Raw genomic sequence first — 24,544 nt, 5'->3', positions numbered from 1 at the left:
CATAATTTGGCTATTGGAAATAATGCTGCTATAAAAAAGAGGTGTATGTACCCTCCTAGTATTTTCATATTCTTTGGGTGGATACCCAGTAGTGTGATTAGTAGATTGTAAGGTAGTTCTATTTTTAATTTTTTGAGGAACCTCCATACTGTTTTCCACAATGGGTGCACCAGTTTGCATTCCCACCAACAGTGTAAGAGGGTTCCTTTTTCTCCACATCCTTGCCAACACTTTTGTTTCTTGTGTTTTTGACACTTGCGATACCTCATTGTAATGTTGATTTGGATCTCCCTGATGATAAATGACGATGAACATCTTTTCATGTCTGTTGGTCATCTGCAGGCCTTTGGAGAACTCTGTTCATGTCTTATGCCTGTTTTTTAATTGGATTGTTTCTTGGCTATTGAGTTGTATAAGTTCTTTATGTATTTTGGATACTGACCCTCATAGTATCTGATTTCTATGTGGGTAAAAACAGAGGGAAAAAGCCATCCACACCAAAATATTAACATAAGCCCATAGTATTTTGGTACATTTCTAACAGTAATTTAAAGTAATTATCTAGGACTAAGACAAACCCATGTTGTAGTGGCAATGCCAAGGGGTGGCTTAGAGGTGGTAAGGTGAGAAGGTTTTAGCTTCTTCTAATAGCATCTGTCATTTTCCACCAACCAAATCTTTGCCAAATCTGATGTGGGCAATTAACATTTTCTCTTATCTAATGTAAAACATATGTAAATGAATCTTCAAACTCCTTTTTAATCAGAAAACTGCTCATAAATGCCTTCTAGGAAAGAGGTGCCTGGGTGGCTCAGTTGGTTAAGTATCCGACTTTGTCTAAGGCCATGATCTCATGGTTCGTGAGTTTGAGTCCTGTGTGGGCTCTGTTCTGGCAACCCAGAGCCTGGAGCCTTCTCTTGATTCTGTGTCTCCCTTTCTTTCTGCCCTCCCCCCACTCTATATATAGCATCTCTATATATGATTTTCAAGAGTGTTTATTAGGTCATTGCAATTCATGTAGCAGTTAATACAAAGAGAAATTCTTGTAGTGATCTGTTTTGTAAATGTTTTCCAGCCTCTTTTTTTAAAGGTTACACTCCAGATTGGAAGTTCTGAATAGAATTATTTTGAAAGCAAATATTTATGTTTTAAAAGCCCAAAGACCTTATTGTTTTCCATCCAAACACCAGCTAGAAAAATCAATATTGTCTTTTAAAAGGAAATGGTTTGGCTGCTTAAGCACCATTAGAATGCTTTCTAACAACACTAAGGCATTTAATTTTGGAAAAACAAAAATTCTGAAGAATGTTTGAAGAACACCGGGGGAAGGGGGAAACTAACAGGTAATGAACTTCAAATTCATTACAGTGACTCAAATAATGACATTAGTTACAGATATTTGGATGGTCTAAACAATTATTATTTTATAGGATTGTTAGGTTTTGCTGCTTAATTGGGACAGTATATACCAAGTACTGGGCCCTTTGGGTGTGTGTGTGTGTGCGCGCACACGTGCGTACCCAAGTCTGGTTGCTTATTCATCTCAAAGGAAACAGGTTAAACAGAGACCTTTTCAAAGTAATCTAAGAAATGTAATCTTCTCATCATTATTTCATTCAAATCATTTTTAATATTGATAGTAATGAACAAATAATACCACCATGATTTCTTTTTATGTAAAAATTAGTAGCATTGTTGATTTTAATTCTCAGTTGGAAAGCATCTTTTATGACCATCAATGGAAATATTCGTTTTAATTTCATATATTATACTGTTACATGAAGTGAAATTAAGCATTTTAAATGTACATATGTGAGTATAAGTCATTTGTTTATGTTAACCTCTTATCTATTTACTAACTTATCCAAGAATTCAAGCTGGCTTACATTAATTAAAAAAATAATACAGGAAAAAAATAAAGAAAAAATCAGGTCTATGGCAGACTGAGATAGAGTAAAATTTCTAGAAGAGAGAAAGTTAGAACACACAAGTGTTCATTGTGAGGATCATATTTATATAAATTTATCATGAAATCTATGGTGGTGAGTAAAAGACACTAGGAAAATATGAGGATTGGAATTTTTAATAAAGAGAAGCAGCTACATTATCACATGGCTCAGTTAAGCTTTAATTATGAGATGCTAAATTAATACCAATTTACACTTATTTGATTAATTATTCAATCTAAGAAGTGTAAGTACTTGGTAATAAATATTTGCATTTGAAAAGCCATAACCAAAGGAAAATCTGTTTTTGATACCTATTTCATGTACTAATTTGTTGCTAGTAAGAAAATCAGTTTAGTAGCAGCTGCAAATGCACTTGAATTTGATGGAATTGTAATTATAGAGGGAGGAAAAAAACTGATAGCAAAGTAAACAGAGTGAAACAGTACTAAAACGAAAATAGAACTGATTTGCCTGTTTCTCTGAAAAATTCCAGGTGTTGTCAAAGTGGATTACGGAGATGTGTCAGTCAGAAAAACACTAAGAGAAAATCTGAAGTGTAAGCCCTTTTCTTGGTACCTTGAAAACATCTATCCGGACTCCCAGATCCCAAGACGTTATTACTCACTTGGTGAGGTATGAATTATTTATTTTGGTTAAGTTATAAATATATTTTGCAAATGGAGCAATTTCTAAGGAACTCAATGTTTTTTGATGTTATGAATAAAATGGTTTAAGCGTTTTTAAATAGATCTATTTTAAGTAAATTCTCAAGTCACTTATAGTCTCAAAGACTGTAAAGGTCTTTATCACTGAGATTTGCAAAAGTAAGGGATAGTTTAAGACTAGTATTTTCTTGTTTATTTACCAATAGGTCAGAAACTTTTTGGTCATATGGATCTTCCACTCTTATAATTTCTTGTGAACGCTAAGAGCTTTGGTTTAAGTGGGATAAAATCTATATTTAATGTATTGAAACTAAACCTGATAATTTTAAAACTTACTTATTAATCCATTAAAAATAATGTTTTCTGGGGGCACCTGCGTGGCTCAGTCGGTTAAGTGTCCGACTTCAGCTCAGGTCATGATCTCACAATTTATGGGTTCGAGCCCTGTCAGGCTCTGTGCTGACAGCTCAGAGTCTGGAGCCTGCTTTGGATTCTGTGTCTCCCTCTGTCTCTCTGACCCTTCCCCACTCGTGCTCACATGCGCTCGCTCACTCTCAAATAAACATTGAAAATTTCTTTTAAAAAAATCATGTTGGGGCGCCTGGGTGGCGCAGTCGGTTAAGGGTCCGACTTCAGCCAGGTCACGATCTCGCGGTCCGTGAGTTCGAGCCCCGCGTCGGGCTCTGGGTCGATGGCTCAGAGCCTGGAGCCTGTTTCCGATTCTGTGTCTCCCTCTCTCTCTGCCCCTCCCCCGTTCATGCTGTCTCTCTCTGTCCCAAAAATAAATAAACGTTGAAAAAAAATTTTTTTTTTAAAAATCATGTTATCTGGGGACACCTGGGTAGCTCAGTTGGTAAGCATCTGACTCTTGATCTCAAGGTCATGAGTTCAAGCTCTACATTGGGCTCCATTCTGGGCATGGAATCTACTTAAAAAAAAAATGGATGATGATGATGATATCCATTACTTGTTAATATAAGTAATATGTTTTAAAAAATATATTTTCCAAAGCAAAATCAAATAGTAAGATTAGCATCAGTTATATTTTTGTAAATTGCATTACTGTCTGGCCTAATAGAAGTTAACTGGAGTCATCTGTTTTGGTACTCAGTCTACTGTAATATCACACATCGTGTAGCCTCTGAGCGTCTCCTTGTACATCCATGAGGAGTAATATCTCAGTGTAATTTAAATCATGTTGACTGTGTAGGCCCACTGAAAACCACTGACCCTATGCCATTGTTTTCTAAAATGTCTATTATCTTTAGAAATACATAGTTGGCTTCATTATGACTATATACACATATATTCAGTGTCTCAAACTTAAAACCCCTTCCTTTATGAATTCTATGTTCCAAATTTGTAATTTTCCACTTAATAGGGATTAGATTTGAGAATCACAACTAATTTAATACTGGCTGTAATTAAATAATTTTGACAGCAATGATGCAATGCACTTGGAAAATAATTATTAATTAGGTCTGTCCTTAGGTTAAAATTGCCATTTTCTTGGATCATAATAGAATATCTGAAATGTATAGAATATAATCTAGCACTTTTTTGGTTGATTTGCTGAAAATAAGAATCTGTAACTTTAATCTATAAATGTAATTTATTTATGATTAAGTAGAAAATGATTGAAGAAAAAAAAACACTGAAACTGGGTGGACCCCTACCTGAACTGGTTTTTAAAGGCTGTTTTTCTTTGCCACATCCCGGCACTATTTGTCAAATCTCCTCTTCCTGGTTAACCACGTAAATATCTCTGTATATAATCTTTCAGTTTACATCTATTTAACCTTAATCTGGATAATGTGCAAAGATTCATGTGTAATAACAGTGAATGTATGACTTTCTAAGTGTCATTCTAGTTAATAGTCCTGTGACTCAGGGTGGCGTTGTTTTTAATTCTTGTTGGCTTTTATTGGGGGGAGGTTGTTGCCATTGTTTTTCAAATATGCAATATTTCCACGTAAGTACTAATGTTACAGTGATTTATATTTAATACATAAAAAAATGAGTGCTTTTTAAACTAGAACACTGTTTGCATGCTACTTATTATGATCTAATGCTACTGAAGATCATCAATATTTAATACTTTCTTTCATTTCTTTACTGAAAAGTTTAACAATTGTGAACTTGACAATACCCTAAGAAGAAGGGCATGTTTCCATTCTTGTAGTAGAGTGTTTCTCTGGCTGCAGTCAGTGGACCCAGCTAATGAGTAAATATGGATTACTTTTTCTAAAATGAGGTATCACCAGGTCATATAACAAAACAGATAAGAGTAAGGAGACTTTTTTGAAATTCTCTGGGGCCACCAGAGTGACTCCTGAGAAAGGGCTCTAAAACAGAACCTAGATATTTACTTCTGTGTTAAAAATCCAATTTTATGGGGTGCCTGGGTGGCTCAGTCAGTTGACCGTCCCACTTCGGCTCAGGTCATGATCTTGCAGTTCGAGGGTTTGGGCCCCACGTGGGGCTATGTTCTGACAGCTCAGAGCCTGGAGCTTACTTTGAGTTCTGTGTCTCCGGCTCTCTCTGTCCCTCCCCCGCTCATTCTCTGTCTCTCTCTCAAAAATAAACATTAAAAATTTTCTCTTTAAATCCAATCTTATGGTTTTCTGTGCTACATCAAGGAAACCTAATCAACTGACTTGCTAAAAAACTAAAAATATAGTGTGGGTAAATTCCTTTGTACAACCTACTGATTTTGAATTGGCTGTCTTCTGTGATAGATCAGTTGGCCGTATTTTAATGTACAGAAATGGGTTGAAAGAGAGAGATTGCACCTTTCTGGGTTTTTGAAACATATCGAGAAAAGGCAGCATGTTGAACTGAAAAAATCCCAGACCTTGGAGGCAAGCAGAGGAAGGTTTAAATCCTGAAGTCATAGCTTACTACTCAAATGGCACTAGGTATCCTCTCTGCTGCCTGTTAGCATTGTGAAGACAATCATAAAGGGCTATAGTGATGATTGAAGATATAAAGCATCTAGCATAATGCCTTGCAAGGAGTAGTAGAGCAGCATCAGTAGTAACAGTTATTGTAATTATTATAGCTACCATTTACTGATGTCTCATTTAGTCAAACACTACGCTAGATGAGTTATAACAATTCCATGTATATTTAAAAAGTATTTAATTTCTTATTAAAAAATCTCAACTCCATGACTTGGGATTTATTATTATCCCCGTTTAAAATGGAAACTGACATATAGAAGTTTTATGTGATTCACCTATAGGTCATTGAGCTACCTATTAAAGTCAGGATTCAAATACATGTTAGTCTGACATTAAAGCTTGCTTTTTCTTATAATTAGACAAAATAGCTTGTATTACTACAGTTTATTCAAAGTGCTTTCATTAAATAAGAGGTGGAGTTGGAATCTATATGTTACATGCTAAGGATGCAAAGTCAAATAAGTGAAACCCTTTACTCTTAACCCATTCTACCAAAATGGGGACAGGAGATATGGCAAAAAAAAAAAAAAAAAAAAAAAACACAAATAGTTAAGAAATCCCAAGAAATAAAAGATGCCCTATATGAAGTACATAGGCATGCTATGAAGTGCTGCTTCAAAATCCCCCAAAATTCAAAAATCTATGAGATATAATAAGTTTTAAACTTGGATAGTGGGATATTAATGTGCTGTAGTTTTCCACTTTAAAACAAGCCTTAAAGAGATGCAATCTAGCATCTGTTTCCATGGAAACAGAAGGACAATTTTACCAAGCACTACTTCCCAATTCAATTTTGCATAGTCATGTATACATAATTTAAGATAGACATTTTGATAATGAGTTTGGGATCAACTGTTAATGGACAACAGACATTTACTTAAAGCTTTTTCTTTCTTACCTCCTGCCATTAACCATTTTTGGAAGAAAGTAAAAAGCTGTCTTTCCTTATACAAGAAGGTTATTTTTTTTTTTCAAGTAGTGGGAGCCTCAGAGTGGTTTCAGATATCTAAGCTACTTATCAAGACAACAAATGATTTCTTTGTAATATGTATATTTCTCATAGGTGCTCATCACTTAATTTAAAATGAAATTGGTAGCATTTAACAATTTTAAGTTTCCTTAAACTTCAATGTTGTTCAAAGCCTGTTATTTAATATCACAGTGTACTGGTGAATATAAATGCTTCCCTGTCAATTTTTTCTTTATAACATTTTTAGCTGTTTTGGAAGATGCAAATGTGATATTCAGTTTCTCATTATCCTGTATCATCACCAAAATTATCATTAGGAAAATTATTGATATCAGTGTCTTAATTTCTTATGTTTGAATCTTACTCAGGTAATTGAAATATTACTTTATCCAGCCCATGAATTACATACAATTCCCAATGGGAAGTTAAAAGCTGTGCAATTGTTTTGAACTAAAACCTTTAAATAGCTTAATGAAGCATGTGCCTTTTAGGCTCAGGAAGCATATCATAATGGAGTAAGGAAGTTGAGTTCTTCATAGCATTAAATTCTTTCTTAACTAGCCCTTTAGCTTATGGAGATTTAGAATGTCAGTTTCTGATCTTGTAAATATAAAGGCCAATTTCAGTACTATAGAATTGAAAAATAAGATTCGAAAGTCGTATGTCTCACCTCAAGTTTTTGGACCAATGACAGGCCAGCATTTTGAGGGGAAAAAATGCATTGTGAGCTATGTAGAATACAGGAGTATCAGTAGAAAGGGATTTCTGTAGCCAAGTGACTTGACTCTTGGGGCTCATAATTTACACTTGCATGTTGCTTCAGAGATGTTTAGACATTAGCCTGTGCAGTTTGGATTGCCTTCCTGACCTCACAACTTTTTTCCTTTTGTATCCTTTAACCATAGCAGCTTTGGTTAAGGGTGCTGTTGCATATTGGTACCATATTCTATAAATATTGTTAAAAAGCAAATTTGTGTAACGAAAAATAGGAAATGTGAAGCTGCTAGGCTTCAGGGATTGAGGGTACAATCAGTGACAGCTGAACTCAGAGGCTAACATGCTTAGAGATTTACCCTCTGTTGGTAATCAGATCTATTTATAGATCCACAGCCTTCCTGACCTTTCAATAGGATAACCAGTGAGGAAGCCTCCTTTTAGATGATTTACACAAATGGGCACATTCTCTCTGCCCATCATTATGTTTCTAAAACTTTTTGGGATCCAGTAGCTAATTTTCAACCCAGGATAACTGAACATGCCTATGTACAGAAGAAAAAAATGTTGCTCCTTCATCAGATGTTAATTTGAAGGCTGTTGGGTTGTGTAACCCACCTGAGAACAAAGAGTTTATCACCTAAAAAAAAATTTTTACTTCACATTGCTGATACAATTAGAATTAGTTCTAGTCTATTACTTAAATAGATATTGGCACAAACAATCATAACAAATTATATGGCAATTAGGCATTTACTGAATTCTCTCAATATTCTTGTTGTGTGCTTTTGTTATCCACCAAAATAAATGAAATTATTTGATTTTCTATGCTCTTTACATTGAGTGTATGTGTGTGGACAGGGATAAATATGTCATATAGTCAGAATTTTAAAATTGGGGCATTTTAAACCCAGGTCTACATAAGCAGTCAGCTTGGATTTTTTAAATATATAGATTTTGCACTCATCCTTCTGATTTATGCACAATTTGGTAAAGAGAAAAATCTACTTAAATGCATATTCACTACAGCAATTATAATATGGAAACATTAACATTAAACTGGAATTCACTGCAAATGTGCCTATTTTCTTTAGAAGTAAAGAGAAACCAAACGAGGTTGACATATGTAAAATAATGATAATGAGTAACATAATGTGCAATTGAAAGATAAGCATGTGTTGGAGTAATTAAAGCAAAAAACTATTTTAAGTTTAGATTATTATCTTTAGAATGGATTTTACATATTGGTTTCAAAATGCAAAGGTATGAGGGTGAGGGGGGAGTATATGCCTCTTTTCTAGAACTGAGAGTTCTCATTGTTGCTTGCTGTTACAATCCAGCAGAGGGAGCAAAAGCTAATGAACAAACTATGTAAGTGGTAAGAACATTACCATGGCTGCTGCTGAGTAGAAACATTTAGAAAAAGGCTTGCTGATTTCAAACACAAAAACACAAGTGGGAAAAATACTCTCAATTTTATGTCATTAAAAATTGTTTCCAAGCAATAAAAGATTATGTGTAAACAAAGGAATCTCAAAGCAGACAACAATTAAAGTTAAAACTATGTTGGCCCTATGCCACATATTCACAGATACCCCATACCATAAGCAATGAGTCAAAAGAATTTTCCAGGTCTGAGAAGTACCAGCCTGCTCTTATGTGAATACAGGTAATAAAATAGAATCGGTAAGGAATTTCTAATGAATGAAGATCATCAGTGGTTGGCTGCCTAGATTTTTCTCAGAATTAATGGCATTACCAAGTAATTGGTAATGTTTTCAGGTAATATGGTACCAGTGATGAGATCAGGGTCTTTCCTGAAGTTGACTGTTTTGCTTAAACAACATTCTTTGAGGCCCCAGGGTACACTTAGAAAGGTTCTGAATTAAAAATCACACAGGATCATCCTAAATCACATCATCTTTTGCATCTCAAAAGATAAGGTACATAGATTGAACTTTCCTGTATGCCAATACCTTATCATTTACAGTAAGAGTTGCTTGATGAGGACTGTCAGTACACATTGGTGACCATTTTTATATTTTTATGAAAAGAAAGCAGATTCCCATAGTGTTGGGTTCACTGACTTGAGAATAATCTGATGTATACTAACCTGCATGGATTTTTTTTTAATCTGGATTGTATCAGCCTAGTGACATAAACCTTTTGATATTGTCTCTATCCAGGTGCTGTCTCTGTCTCTCAATTTTTAAGTTGGCTATTGATACCCATTCTGTGTTCTATCCTTTTTGCATCCAATGTCATCCTAGCCATAGCCAGAAATGATTTACATGACCTCAGCCCAACAGTGGGACATCTAGTCTTCATGATTTAGTCCCCTAGGTCTGATCCTAGCCTGCTTTCATGTGTCTTGTTCCATATGTCTTCACCATTGTCTGAATGACCTGTTGTACCCTTTACCTCTGGTTAGCTAGAACTCAATCCTTCCTTGCTCCTTCCTCTCATCTCCTTTCTGATAAATACTGCTTGCCTATCTGGAGGTCAGGACTGGGCAATTCCCAATGTCATTATAATAGCTCTCAATTCCTTATTTGGACAAATTATTTAACTTCATTGTAACTTAATATTTTCATTTATAAAATGGGGGCAATAGGTTGGTTGTAAATATTAAATTACCTGTTACACATAAGTGCTTGGAACAGCACATAGCACATACAATTATAATGATTGCTAATTATTATTATTGCAGTGGCAGTGGTATTAGTGGTGGTGGTCGTCACCCCATCTCATCTCATTCTGAGAGCTGTCCTAAACCACTGACTCCTATCTGTTTCTAGTCCAGATCCCAAATCTAGCCAACTCATCAGATTTGACTTGAGCTTCTATTTTATATCTTCTTAGCACCTGCTATATCCTCAGGGACAGGTAATATTACATGTCTAGAAACTACCAAATCATTTTGTGGAATAGTTAGAACGTTATCAAAAATAGCACAAGCATCTTTTCATGAAGTCCCCCAAATCAGTCTATTTTAGAAATCCAAAAATAAACGGTGGCAGCAGTGATGCAGTGTTTGAATCTCTTTGAGTTCTCCCATTAAAACAGAGCATCCAGGATAGCAAAACAAAAAATTGATAGAAAACACTATCAAATTAGGTGGCAGGTATTCTCACAAATCCCAAAATAGAAGTTGTCAATTTCATGACCATGTGATACTCCAATCTTTGCCGGAGGAAGCAAAGAAAGCAATGGGATGTCTGATGGAAATGAGACCCAGATAACCCCCAAAGTGCTTACAGATACTCATGAGAAATTGCCTCAGGCCACTTTGATAATAGTAGCTGAAACTGGGAGATGTGTTTCTATACAGTCCAATTTGTAAGTCAGTGAAAAGTCTCCTTTCTAACGTCTGAAAGGCTTACACACTCTGAGACTTGTGATTTCTTAAAACTCACTAGCTGAAGTTCCTTCTTAGAAGAAACTTCAAGGAATAAAGCCCAATTAAGGGGTAAGAGACAATGAGGACAAAGGAAATGGAAAATCCAGATGAAAATAGGAGAAATGAACAGAACCAGGAGATCTCAAAAAACAGAAGGCTATTATTTCAACTTTTCAGAAAAGTACAGGAACGGGAGAGCCAGCCTTGTGAAGTTAGTTAGAAGTGGTCTTCTGTATCAACATTCCCAGTTGGGACAGCTGGGAACATTTGCCCTTCAACTTTCCCACTGAGCACTGAGGGAATCGACTTTACTACGGAGACCTCCTTTTCTCACCACCAGCACCCAGTCTTCAAAATAGGTAGTCCTCCAGCTAGCAAGTACTCCACTATGTTCTATTGATGCAAGGGGTTTCAACCCTGAATATACACTCAAGTTATGTGCAGAGCTTTAAGCTGTCTCCTGGTCCTATTCTAGACCATTTGGATCAGAATCTATGAGGGCGAGGCCAGGCAGAAGCATATTATAAAAGCTTTCCAGATGGGAACCACTGAAAAAGTTACTTTAGAAAGGAAGACTAATTATAATAGTAATGTCACCATTTAACATCAAAAACCTGCATAACTCCCTCCAAAATGGTAGTTGCTAAACTTTGCTGGACATTAGAATTACCGGGGGATTTTAAAACCCCAGATGGCCAAGTGATACCCTCCACCATCTAAATGGGAATGTGTGGACTTGGGAATCAGGCAACAGAAGAGTTTAAAGATTCCAGCTGATTCCCAAAAATAGAAAAGAAAGAAATGGTCTCCTGATAAAACCCTCTCTCTTAAAAGGTCAGGAGAATTGGATTCATGTAATAATAAGAACAATAATAATTAGAAGAGGATGGCCACAGTACGAATAAAGATAACAAGGAGGGGAATGATCTCTCTACAAACAATGCATGGACACCAAAGCTTTATGCCCATAGACAGGAAAAGTGTACCTAATATTTCAAAATGAAGTAAAATAAATTGTGTAATGATAAAATGTAGAAAAGAATGCTATAAACCAAACTTGGAAATACTTTTAAAATGAGTGCGTGAAATGTAGTAAAGAATTAGAAATTAAAGAATGAATTCATTTAGAAACAAAGGCTAACCTTGAAACAACACAAGTCAATAATCTCAGAAACCCCCAATAATTCCACTTTTAATAGAAGGTCACATATAGAAGAGAAGCAAGAAGATCCAAAGCAATAGGATTTTCTAATGGGAAAAATCAAAACAATAAAATAAAATGAACATTACTAACTATAATTTAAGAAAATGCTTTCCTGAAAGTAAAATTGAAACTACATGTTGAAAAGGAATGCTATGTTTCTGGAAGAGTGATCCAGAATGAATGATATTAAGATGCATAGTGGTAACTCTACTGAACTTTAAAGAAAAGAAAAAGATCAGTTTGGCATTCAAGCAAATAGACATTTGTAAAAAAAGAAGGCAAATAAAACAAGATTATCATTAGATTTTTCAAAAGCAACTATTTACGCTGGAAGTAAATTGCATAACATTTTAAAGATACTCAAGGAAACAGATTGTGAGCCAAGGATTTCAGATATACCAAATTGATTTTCAAATATAAAGGCCATATATATATTTATCAACATGCAAGAACTCAGAAAATCGTTTCCAGTAAAGGGAAACATCATTTGTCCATTTGCTCGGGCAAAACCTTGGAATGCTTCCTGTCTTTTTTTCCTCTCATAGCTCATATCCAATTCAGTCACAAATCTTATTTGGGTCTGTCTTAAAAACATCCCCAGTTTGACCTATCCACCTCTATCGCTATCCTATTTCAAGCAGCCACCATCTCTAACCGGCATGACCACAAGACTCCCCTTACGTGTTTCTCTGCCTCTACTCCTTACTCCCTCTAATCTGTTCTCGCAGCAGAGAAAGCTATAAATAGGTCATCTTCAGGCTTAAACACTTAATGATTTCTTACTTTATTTAGCGTTGGATACCTCTCTCCTCTGCCCCTTGTTCACTGCACCCTGGCCACATTGCTAAGCTTGTTGTTTGACTCAGTTTTTCTCAGCTGCAGAGAGCATACATTTGCTGTTCCCTCTTTCTGGAATACTTCTCCACACATGGAAATATGGTTATTCTCTCACTTTACTAAGGTATATCTTCAAGTATCATTTTCTCAGAGTGGCCTTCCTAGTCCCCTATCTAAAATAGTACTCCTTCCATCACTTTCTCTACCCTTCCTGTGTTCTTCATAGAAATTATTGAGCTTCTGATATACTACAAATGTATTTGTGCATTAAACTCTTCTCTAAAATATAAGCTTCATGGTGGAGAGGACTATGTTTATTTCGTTCACTTCAGTAGCCTCAGCACCTTCAATGGTGTTTACATGAAGTATACATACTCTCAATAATATTTGTTGGATAAATGCATTCAAAAGAGGAGTTACAGACCAAGCTTATAGGTCTATAAGCTATAGGTTAATAATTACTGGGGACAAAATACTTTGGAAGCATCCTTAAGTTCTGTGCTTAGTTTGTCAAAAAGTAGGATGATATGCATCCTCATATGTCCCTTTAAAATGCTACTGTCAGAGTATGTACAGGTCTGGATATGGCTTCAAATCTTCTTTTGTCCATCAAAAAGACAAAATTTTATAAATGACAGAATCTATTCAAGTATCATGAATCTAGCAGAGGTCCTCTGAATCAGATTGCATAGCTTACATGTAAAGGTGAATTAATCATTTTGTGACAATTTATTCCTCTAGGGGTTATAGTATTATACTACTCTGTACTTTTTAAGAATAATATAGCATTTTATTATTTCTCAAGAAGTCTGCCTTTTATGAAATGTTAATAAAGTCAGATATAAAGAATTATAAGCTTTTATGTCATGTGTTGATTAGGTCATATGCAACATAGGCAGCCTGATAAACATCATCTATCAATTGTTACCATTCTCAATTCTGTCAAGCTACAGGTCCTGAAACCTTTAATCTTCGCTTATAGTCTCAGTATCCTTCAGTGCCTGAACCAACCTATATCAGATTAAGAGTGTATTTCAGCCCTAAACCTACCAGTGTGGAACTTGAACATGATTTTGCTTCTTGAAGTTTACGTCCTTTCTCTTTAACATTCATGGTGTGTTCTGATCTTTCTAATGTGTTGCAGCTCAGGTTCTTGATGAAAGGATCTATAATCTTGCTCTAAATCTCAATGCATTGACACTTCTGCTCAGCTCTTTCAACCTTTGCAAAGTATGAATTCCAATCCCCACTATTCTCAATTGCTGACTGGGGCCTTAAAGCAAATCACACCACTTTTCCCAATTCCAGGAACCATTACTTGCCCTTTGCATTCTGCATCAGACAAAAAAGTGATTCCTATAAACCTCATCTATCCTTTTTAGAAGTTTGTGATCTTATTCATTTGCCAATATGAAGAAAGAAATATGTACCTAAAGCATAGATGACTAATTATATGTATGCAAATAATGTATAAGTGAATAGTAAGATATGCAGGTTCTAGTAAGAGTCACATCTAAGAACTTTTCAGAAGCAGAGTGGACAAGTATAAATACATACTTGTAGTTTAGACTAAGGGAAAAATTAAAAACATTCCCATTCCATTTATTAGAAATGACTTTTTAATTATTCGATCGTGCTTGATTTAGTAATTTTAGCATCTTTAAACTCAATGATTGGCTTTTGTAATTACATGTGTCCCAAAGACAAATTGACATTATGTTAATTATGGAACTAATGCAGTATTTGAGTTTAAACCAAGAATCTTATGCTTGCACTTGGCAATTTAATCTTGTTTTTGAGGCATTTTTAATATGAAATCACCATTTAGCTTTATAATAGCTCTTCTTAGGTCAACTCTTTTCCATTAAGTTTGGCGTTAGGTATGAAAAAAGATGAATGGATATGTTTTAGTTACAGAAATAAACAATAATTAATCTTTATTAACATATGATGGAATATCTAGTAATAAAGCAATCTAAGACACATAAATTTGATATTTAACCAATTTGTTTCAATTCCTTTGCATATGGTACCACAGGAGTTCAAGAATAGACTATGGATTTTTGAGTGGAATTTGTTAACTGCCCTAATTTTAAAAGGATTTGGGAATGAATAATTTGTAATATGTAGATATTTCCCCATTCTCTGATACTATGCTATAAACAAGGAGTGCCTCTTGATTATATGCTAATGACAATGCCATTGCTGTTCAAGTTTACTTAAGTAGGAGTTTAGACAGAAAAAGACAAATATTTTGTGTTCTTCTTGGAGAAATTTCCTTGCAAACATGTAGCATCTTATTATCAATATACAATTTGATAACACCAGGAAGATTTTCTGACATGTTTTTGTATGTTTCCTTTAGATAAGAAATGTTGAAACCAACCAGTGTTTAGACAACATGGGCCGCAAGGAAAATGAAAAAGTGGGTATATTCAACTGTCATGGTATGGGAGGAAATCAGGTAAACTCTTTTTTTTTATCAGCTTCATCTTTGGGGGAGAATATTGCTGTGAAGCAATCATAGTAAAATCAGGACTCACATGCCAATAAAAATAAAGTCTTAGCTTAAGAAATTAATGGGCATTCAAATCAAGAACTAATTTGCCTATTACCCTAAGTATCTTAAGAAAGCACTACAGAATTTAATAGGGCAGCATTTTCAATGATCCCAATTAATGAAGATAGCCAAATATTTTAGACCTATCTCAATTTACCATGTATGGGCAAATGAGGACCACATTTTATTCTGTTATTAACTGAATAGTATGAAATAACCCCTCAACTATGATGCTTTCCCAATGGTGCTTATTCTAAATTGTTTTTGTATATGTTTATGTATATCGTGTTTTCGATGAATTTCTGGGATTCAGTAAAATTTTTAAATGCATGAGTAAGCACATCTGTTACATTTTTGCTTTGGGTGTCTGAAGATGCTCTTTGGACCAGGTAAAAATGTAGTATTTAAACAAAATTGATGCTTGATTAAAAGTCCAAGACAGTTTTGTTTTTGTTTTTTGTTTTTTTTTTTTTTTGCGTGTTGCAGTCCAATTATTAGAGTCCTGTCAGACTATAACAAGGTTTCTTGTATGCTCTTTAAATGTTGAAAAGTGGCTCTGCAAGGTGGGCATGTGGAGGCTGCTTAGCTGTGAGTCTTCAGATGGGGCAGCCCTGCTGTTGTGGCCATTTTGAGAAACAGAATTTGGAATTTGTAGAGATTTGTAATAGAGTTTGAAGTAGCTAATCCTCAGTAGACAAGTTGTCTACAAAAGTTGAGGAGATATACACCAGTGAGTTCTTTGTTTAGTACATTAGAGTAAAATTAGGAAACAAAAGTTATTCTGTCCAGCACATCATGGTTACAGAGGTAATGCAGTTGAATGTGTCAAGAATCTACAGAGAAAAAGCAATAGCCATGTTGAGTTTTGACACTATACTTCAAATAGGACCTGTGTGATTCAATGGAGAACGTTAAAAAAGGAATTTTTTAAAAACCAAAAAAAATATATTTATTAAAATCCTAATTGTCCAAAATTTCAATGTAAGCAGGAAAATACTTAAACCATAGTCTCTAAAGTAAAGCATGGAAAAGTAACTTTATGAAACAAAATAGGAACTACAATATAGGCAGAACAATGGCAAAGCACTCACAAATAGTTCAGCTTGTATATTGATTCACCGTGAATGTGAGAGGCCTCTACTACCAAAACCAATGTAATCCTAATTAATTCAGCTGGAAATGGAAAAGTTGAACTGTTAGAGGACTAACTGTGCAGTGTTTAATTTTTTCCCAAATGACAGAAATTTGAAAGTAGTCAACTCTTAACATTTGTTTGGGTCCTCAGTGACTTTGTCAAGAAACCAAAAACTTTCTATCTTTGCATTCTTCTATCCATAAAGTTACCTTTAATCATTGGCTGGTCACATGAGGGCTGCTGAAACTCCAGATATCATGTCTACTTTCAAGGCAGGAAGAAATAGGGGTAGAGAAGAGCTGCAGTAACCATGATTGTCCTTTTATTAGGAAAAACAAGACTCCCTAAAGGCTTTACATACCTCCCTATAAGTCTTTTTGGCCAGAAATGTGTTACTTGAATACCTCTAGCACAACAACACTGAATATTTTACTACACTTACATGTGACTACTCCATACAGTTCATTTACCATGGATACTGAGTGGACACGTAGAAGTGTCTCCCATACTGTGTTTCAGCAGCTTATGAAAAAAGGTCAACTGATCATCTGGACCATGATGATCTATAGAATTCCAAAAAGCCACACTATTTACGACATCCTTCTGATTCCAATGCAGATGAAAATGAAGGAGGAAGATAACCTAGATGATTTATCCTAAGTTTTTTTTAATGTTTTTTTTATTTATTTTTGACAGAGCATGAGCGGGGGAGGGGCAGAGAGCGGGAGACACAGAATCCGAAGTAGGCTCCAGGCTCTGAGCTATCAGCACAGAGCCTAACGCAGGGCTCAAGCTCATGGACTGCAACATCATGACCGGAGCCGAAGTCAGATACTCAACCGACTGAGCCACCCAGGCACCCCAATCCTCCTAAAGTTTTTTAAGTTGCCATAGTATTAAAAAGGATAACTAGTCATATATCTGTATTTTTCTAAATGACACAAAACACCTGGATCATAAATGTTAAAAATTACATTATTCATGTATAAGTGTTCAAATATGCAGGAATAAGCTACCCCACTCTACCATAATCTTCTTGTTAGCAGGGACTAGGTCTTACTCCTGTCTTCATCTCCAGCCATTGGCTGAGTGCCTGGGATATGGCAGGTACCTAACAACTATGTAGACGTTGCCAAAAAATGTTGTTATTGTCATAGTAACCAAAAGTATCTAAAGACACCAATCTTAGGGATTTATTAATAAAGTGAACAACCAATAAGCAAAAAGCCCATACCCACACGTATTCTAATGTTTCTATATTACCAACTTAATGGCAAGACAGAAGTTAAAACCAGTATTTTTCCATCTACATAAATTCAGGTCTACAAATACACACAGAAAAAAGTCTATATAGGAGCCCTTTTTGTTATAACATGAACAATGGATATGACTAAATATTTACCCAGACAGGAATGTTTAAAGAAATCACAGTGCATCTATAATATAGAATACTAAATAGCCACTGGAGTAAGAGAGGTCTATATTTATTATCATGGAACATTGAAAAGAAGGGAAGAAATTTGGAATATGACTTACTTTGATTTTATTTATGAAAAATATATATGAACATTTTTCTCAAAGTATCTATAATACCTATATTTATATAAATGTAATATAATCTGTTAAGAATGCTTAGAAATCTGTCTGGAATATAATTACCTCTGCTGAGACCAATGAATTGGAATGGGAAATTTTACTTTTTACCCTATTTTTCTGTATATATCTTTTGTTTTCATAATTAAAATGGAGAAAATTGAACTATTGAGTATAAAAGAGTATCATTTTAGAGCCTTGCTCTGATCTGGTTAATTGGGTCATTTATGGTAAATTAGTTAATATTTTTTAGCTTTACTATTTTATTTACAAAGTGAATAAAAGACTTTTGCCCTTTTTTTTCCTCTACAGATTAGTAACATTCGCATAACTAATACTAGCTTGGCATATTCTAGACACTCATTACATATATTGGTCTATTGCCATAATTCTCTTATTTCCATTTTGTTCTCAATTGTTTCTCTTTTCTCTATAAGAAAAAATAAAGTGTTCATTCAGTGGCTAATGCCAGAGGCAAGATAAAATGTACAACACTTTCAATGGTATTATTAAGCTTAATAAAATTAACTGCCTCTTGTTTTAATGTATATTATGAAAAAATTAAACCATCACATAAATACCCTATTATGATTTATATTTTGATGGAACTCAATATTTCTTGGATGATTAATACTAGTTAGTCTATATTTAGGAACATGTTTACACTTTTGACTTTAAAAAAGAACAGATTTTAGGATTTTATTCTCAGAGCTACCTTCCCTGTTTTTTATTGTTATTCTCTTATGTTACCATGGAAGCAGTATCTATTTTTATGGTTATTTGGTTTAAAAATTTTTAAAGTAGCCCCAACCCATATAAAATATTCAAATTTCTCACTCTTGCTTTGCACAAAATTCATAACAAATGTTAACATTTTTTAGCATTTCCACTCAGTTGCATTTTTTTTTATTTTTAAGTTTATTTCCTTTGAAAGAGAGAATGAGAGGTAGGGACAGAGAGAGAGGAAGGCTCCAAACTGACAGCCCAGAGCCCCATGAAAGGCTCAAACTCATGAACTGTGAGATCATGACCTAAGCTGAAATCAAGGGTCACTTAACTGACTAAGCCACCCAGATGCCCCACTCAGTTGCATTTCTAAAAGAAGGTGCTTTATGTTAATTGACAACTATCACTTAACCATTTCTCCTTGCACAGTTTTTTTTTGTTTGTTGGTTTTAATTTTCTTGGAGATATCAGAAAAACTTCTTTTCAGTAGTTGTTGGAAATATTTGTCTTAAACACTCAAATATCCAGCATATTCTCTCACTCCTAGGCACCTGCAGGGCTTGGGATATGGTAGGCACCTAATAAAAACTAGCCAAGTAAATGGAAGAATGCATGGAAGTTTTTGTAGCCCAAATACCATAAAAACAAGACATCAACTGTAGAATTATGATTACATTCAACATTTGATCTTGAGGTATTCTTTTAGAACCTTAATAATAAAATCTTCTATCTCAAACAATAAATTAGAAAGCCCATTCCTATTTGTTCTTGAAATGCTTTCATTAACAAGTAATATGAGGTCATTAAACACTTTCAAAAGAATGAAAATAAAGAGGAATTTGATTAAAACTTGAACGCAAATTTTTACAAGTGAAAGAAAAACTGAACAATTTCCTGGTAGAAAGTACATACTAAAAAGTTATGGGATTGTCTTCTCTATACTTCTGAAAAGATGAAATTAATTCCCTGGAAGCAGTTCCATGTCCCCTCCAGTGCTAATGACTCAGATTTATATCTGCATCCCCAACCTCTCTCCTGAACTCTGGAATCTGTTGCCAATTAATTACTGGAAATCTCTACAGGCATCTCAAACTCAATTGTTCCACACTGTACCCATTTTCTTCTCTTTCACATAAGCATCCAAAATTTAAATCCAGCATACACACTTCTGAAGTTTGATTGGCCACCAAATCCTGGTATTTCCATGAAAATGATATCCCTTGACTCCCACCTCTAAGACCCTTTGTAACTAGGGCCTACATCTTTGTTCTAGTCTGTATTTTCTTTCACCTGTGTGGTCAGAAGACCTCATTATTTCCATATATCATATGGAATTTCATACATACATTCTCTATATACAACATTAGAATTAAAATCTGATTAAAATCTCCAGCGATTCTCCACTGCCCAGTGAATAACGTAAAAATTCCTTACTAATGATATATACAAAATCCCACATAATTTCATCCCCATCTGACTTTCCAGCCTTGTCTCCCTTGATGTTCTAATAGTTTTTTTGTACTCTAGACATATGTCTGATAATTTTCTGTTCTGTGTGTGCTCTGTGCATTTTCATGTATCTTCAATTCACTGTTAGTGTTCTACTTACACTATTGACCACATACTACACTCACAAACTTAAGACATATTCACTGTTTAAAACCAAAAAAATTTAGCTTCTTTTCAGCTATCTGTTGACTAATAACTTCTTAACCTAAACAGGTCATATTTTTAATGCATAGCTCTAATTTATTTAACCAGTCCCTTATTATTTAATACACAGTACCATTTGTGAATTTTTATCATTATAGATCAGGCTCATCAATAACCTTGTAGCAAAAATCTAGTGAGTATCCATAGTCACTTCTTTAAAAATAGTGTCTAGAAGTAAATTTGATAGGTCAAAACTGATGCAACGTTATAAGGCTTTATATATGGTGACAAATTGTCCTTTTTAAGGTTTTACCAGTTTAATGGGACTAATAGCTAAAATAGGAAGAGGTACTACATTAAACATTTTATATGCGTTACTGCTTTTGATTCCCACAACAATCTATGAAATACATAGTGTTACTTTCCTGATTTTACTCATGAGTCTAATGGGAACCCTGAGAGATTGGTAACATGATTAGGGGGTAAAGCCAGTTTGATTCTAAATCTGGCCGACGCCCCACCAAGTGTATGGTCACTGCATTTGTATTGATTTCCAACTCCACTCCCCCAGGATTATGGTCAGAGTAGAGAACTCTAAACAGGTATTGTATTTTTGCGTTGTTTTTCAACTTTGCCAATTTAGTATGAGAAACATTTTATCTTATTTGAAATCATATCTCAAACATTATCAATGCACTTAAGCAGTTTAAAAATGGACATCAATACTTTGAAGATATTATAGTCATGTTTTTGCCTATATGTTCGTTGCTGATTGAGGGAGTTCTTGTTTCTCTTGTCCACTTATACAAATACTTTGAGATTATTACCTTCTGTGATATGTGTTGCAGATATTCTTCTGACCTGACATTTTATTTCTGGTGTGTTTTCATGTACAGACTTTTAAACAGCTTATTTATTCCGATCATTGTTTGTCTTTTGCTTACTCTTTTTGATGTAGAAATAATTTTTTTTTTAATTTTATCTTGAGAGAGAGAGCACACATAAGCACAGGAGCATGTGAGTGGGGGATGGGTGGAGAGAGAGGAAGAGAGAGAATCCTAAGCAGGCTCCAGCTGTCAGCAGAACCAAGATCACAACCTAAGCCAAAATCAAGAGTCTGACACTGAACTCACCCACCCAGGCACCCCTACTAGTCTTTTTTGATGAGGTGATTTTAAATGTCATTTGCATCATCTTTAAATTTTTTTTAACGTTTATTTATTTTTGAGACAGAGAGAGACAGACCATGAACGGGGGAGGGTCAGCGAGAGAGGGAGACACAGAATCTGAAACAGGCTCCAGGCTCTGAGCTGTCAACACAGAGCCCGACACGGGGCTCGAACTCACAGACCGCAAGATCATGACCTGAGCCAAAGCCAGATGCTCAACCGAGCCACCCAGGCACCCCCATTTATATGATCTTTAAAGAGCCAATATCAAAATTGGCAAACAGGCCTTAGTCTTATTGGTCATATATTATATCTGACACTAGTTTTAAAATTTTTATAAAATAAAATTGGGTATAAATTAGATTAATATTTATAAAATAACCATTGTACTTTAATATCAAGTATCAATATAAAAATTTTAAACATCCAGTGGTGAGTCCTTCCTTTGAATTATAATACCTTTTTAATCAAAAAAGGGGGAAAAAGCAGGCCCCATATATATTGTACTCCATTTTTCTAAAGACAAAAAATCTAAAATGATGGAAAAATACTCATATTTTAGCAAATGCATTTCTAATGATTCTTTTTCTCCCTGAAGCCACTCATCTGGGGAGAGCTAGAAAGCATATGGAAATATTCCATGTAATTTATTGTAGTAAATGATTCACAGCCATTTTTCAAGGTAGCAAGCCTTTAGGGAAGCTTATGCTAGTCATTTATTAACCTTGTTTTCTGCCAAGGTAAAGAAGAGATTATTAGGTCTTATCAATACTTTCAAATATCTTCTCCTCTAAAATGTGATTATATTTAAAAAGAATCTCACCTTATGGCAGTAAATAAATTTTGAGAGTAAACAAATACTTTCCTTATTACGACCTTCTCCTAAAAAAACTATTTTAGTAATAATTTTATTCTAATGTACTCACAGATTGTAATGAATACATTCATTCAACAGATATGAATTGATTTTACAGTGTGCATTTTTATAAGTATTATAATTACTTAGAAGCCCTTTCTACATTAATTTGGTCCCCTTTTAGTAAAGTTTGCACACTAGAATTAAAACTCACCAGGGTAAATTTGCAACTGAAATGAAATAGCCTAAGAGGAAAGAAGGAACTTAACCATTCATTAAATGTTTAAATGATCTGGATAGCAACCTAGAAGAGAGCATCATTATTTATATTAAAGGAACATCTAGTAAGCTTGAATTGATGGAAATTTGCAGGAACTTAAACATATGATGTGATTCTGCCTAGTTTGCCTGGCTAGAGTGTTTCCTGGCATAAAAACAAATAGCAAATCTGTTGTGTTCAACCCCTTTCTTTCGTTACTCAGAGACTGTGAATTTTTTTTAAGGTTCCCTAAAAAAATAAGCCCTAATATTGGCCTTTTCTTAGATTTATCTTTTCTTCTACAGTCTAATTTTTGTGTCTCTACATAATGATAGTTACTATCTGATGGGATTCTTGAGCAAAAGGCTAAGAAAGAATTCTGGAGATAACTTTGGTGCAAAAAAGGTGATTTGATTAAAGCATGGAGACAGGGCCCATGGGCTGAAAGAGCTGCACTGAGGTTGTGAAGACTGATTATAAATTTTTAGATTTGTGGAAGGAGGAGGGATAGAGATAAAGTAAGTTTCTAAGGAATTTGGAAGACTTTCAGAACCTTGAGGGGCTAGCTACTATTAAGATAAGGTGACTTTTAGTATTTAGTAAAACAAAAGCATTAAGGAAGTAAGGCAGCCATGAGTTCCTTGAGGAAGGTCACACTGCATGTTTCAGGTGTCTACAGGTGGGCTGCAAGCTGTAAGGAGATTTCATTTATGCTACATTTCTTTTGCCTTTATTTCCCTCATCACTATCTTATCACATGACATTTTTTTTCAAAAGCTATAGAAAAATTGGCAGTGCAAGTTAACCTAGCATATACTTTTACTATTTTACTGTAAAATATTTAAAATTAATTTCCTGAAATCCTACATTCATTTCAACAAGCCACACCTTTGGCTTTGAGCTTTCTAGCTAACAAGTATGAAATTGGTTATATGATTAACTGTGTCAATAATGTAAAAACAAGCCACCCTCAAAATGATTCAATTATTCCTGGTATTGGAAATGATAAAAATTTCTAATGTGAATCCTGATAGAGCAGCAAGGGTCCATGAAATACAGTCAGACCAACACTAAACCATCCTACACACCTAGAAAACTGATTGGAGGATTAACACAACAATCTGCACAACCTGAACCACAGAATTCAGCAGGTACATGGCACGGAGAGGTGAATTTCGGGAGCGAGAAGCCGCTGAGGGTAGGGAACTGCTTTTGCAGGCAGAGAGAGGATGGAGACTCGGGGGGGGGGGGGCGGGGGATGAAAATACGGGAAAAACATCCCTCCCCAAAAGCAGCTGGAGAGAAAGTGGAAAATTGGAAACAGCCGCAGCGACTAAACTAAAAAGGGAGAAAGGAGAAAGGAGAAGGTTTAAATTCCACTAAGACTGTGAACAAGGGGAACGCAAAGGCTGCAACTCTGCAGCTCCTACCTGGCGGTGCTCTGGTGGGAAGGGCGAATCCCCAGGAACAGAGTGGGGTCCAGAGGTTCTCGGGCCACAGGGGGAAAAGCGGTTCCACTGCTGGAAGGACATTTGGTAGAAACTGTTGAAGCCACCTATACCCAGCAGACCCCAGAAGGCAACCACATTTGCTGGTGCTGGGGCAAGGTCCTTAAGGGTGAAACCTGGTGCCAGATGTGTGTTGTGATTTTCCATAATCCCTGAAACGCTGCTGCTACACCATCTCATGAACTTCTCCTGGGGCAGGCTGGCACCTGGCCGCAGTCTCTGGGAACCTGCAGCAGGAGGGTCCAGCAAGTGTTCCTGGATGCAGTTGACATTCGGTCATTGCTCTTTTGGCCATTGCTCAGTGAGACCCTCCAGCAGAGGTCAAAGCCACAGTCCTTCAGAAGTAAGGGGCCAGGGAAAACAGCCACATCTGAGACAAAACT

The 24,544-nt window shown here is 35.3% G+C and overlaps 1 protein-coding gene across 1 annotated transcript in view; it reads left to right on the top strand.

Annotated features, from left to right (window-relative positions):
• The window catches only part of GALNT13 (polypeptide N-acetylgalactosaminyltransferase 13), a 474,931-nt gene that overhangs the window by 407,929 nt on the left and 42,458 nt on the right, over positions 1–24,544 (top strand). Inside the window, exons 8-9 of the mRNA XM_047871401.1 lie at positions 2,443–2,582; positions 15,068–15,166. Coding sequence (XP_047727357.1) covers positions 2,443–2,582; positions 15,068–15,166 — 239 coding nt within the window. The remainder of the gene's footprint in view (positions 1–2,442; positions 2,583–15,067; positions 15,167–24,544) is intronic.

This window comes from Prionailurus viverrinus, chromosome C1 (assembly GCF_022837055.1).
Source record: "Prionailurus viverrinus isolate Anna chromosome C1, UM_Priviv_1.0, whole genome shotgun sequence".
Lineage (NCBI taxonomy): Eukaryota > Metazoa > Chordata > Mammalia > Carnivora > Felidae > Prionailurus > Prionailurus viverrinus.
Note: the sequence above shows the minus strand (reverse complement) of the source record. Positions and strands in the feature narration are given on the sequence as shown.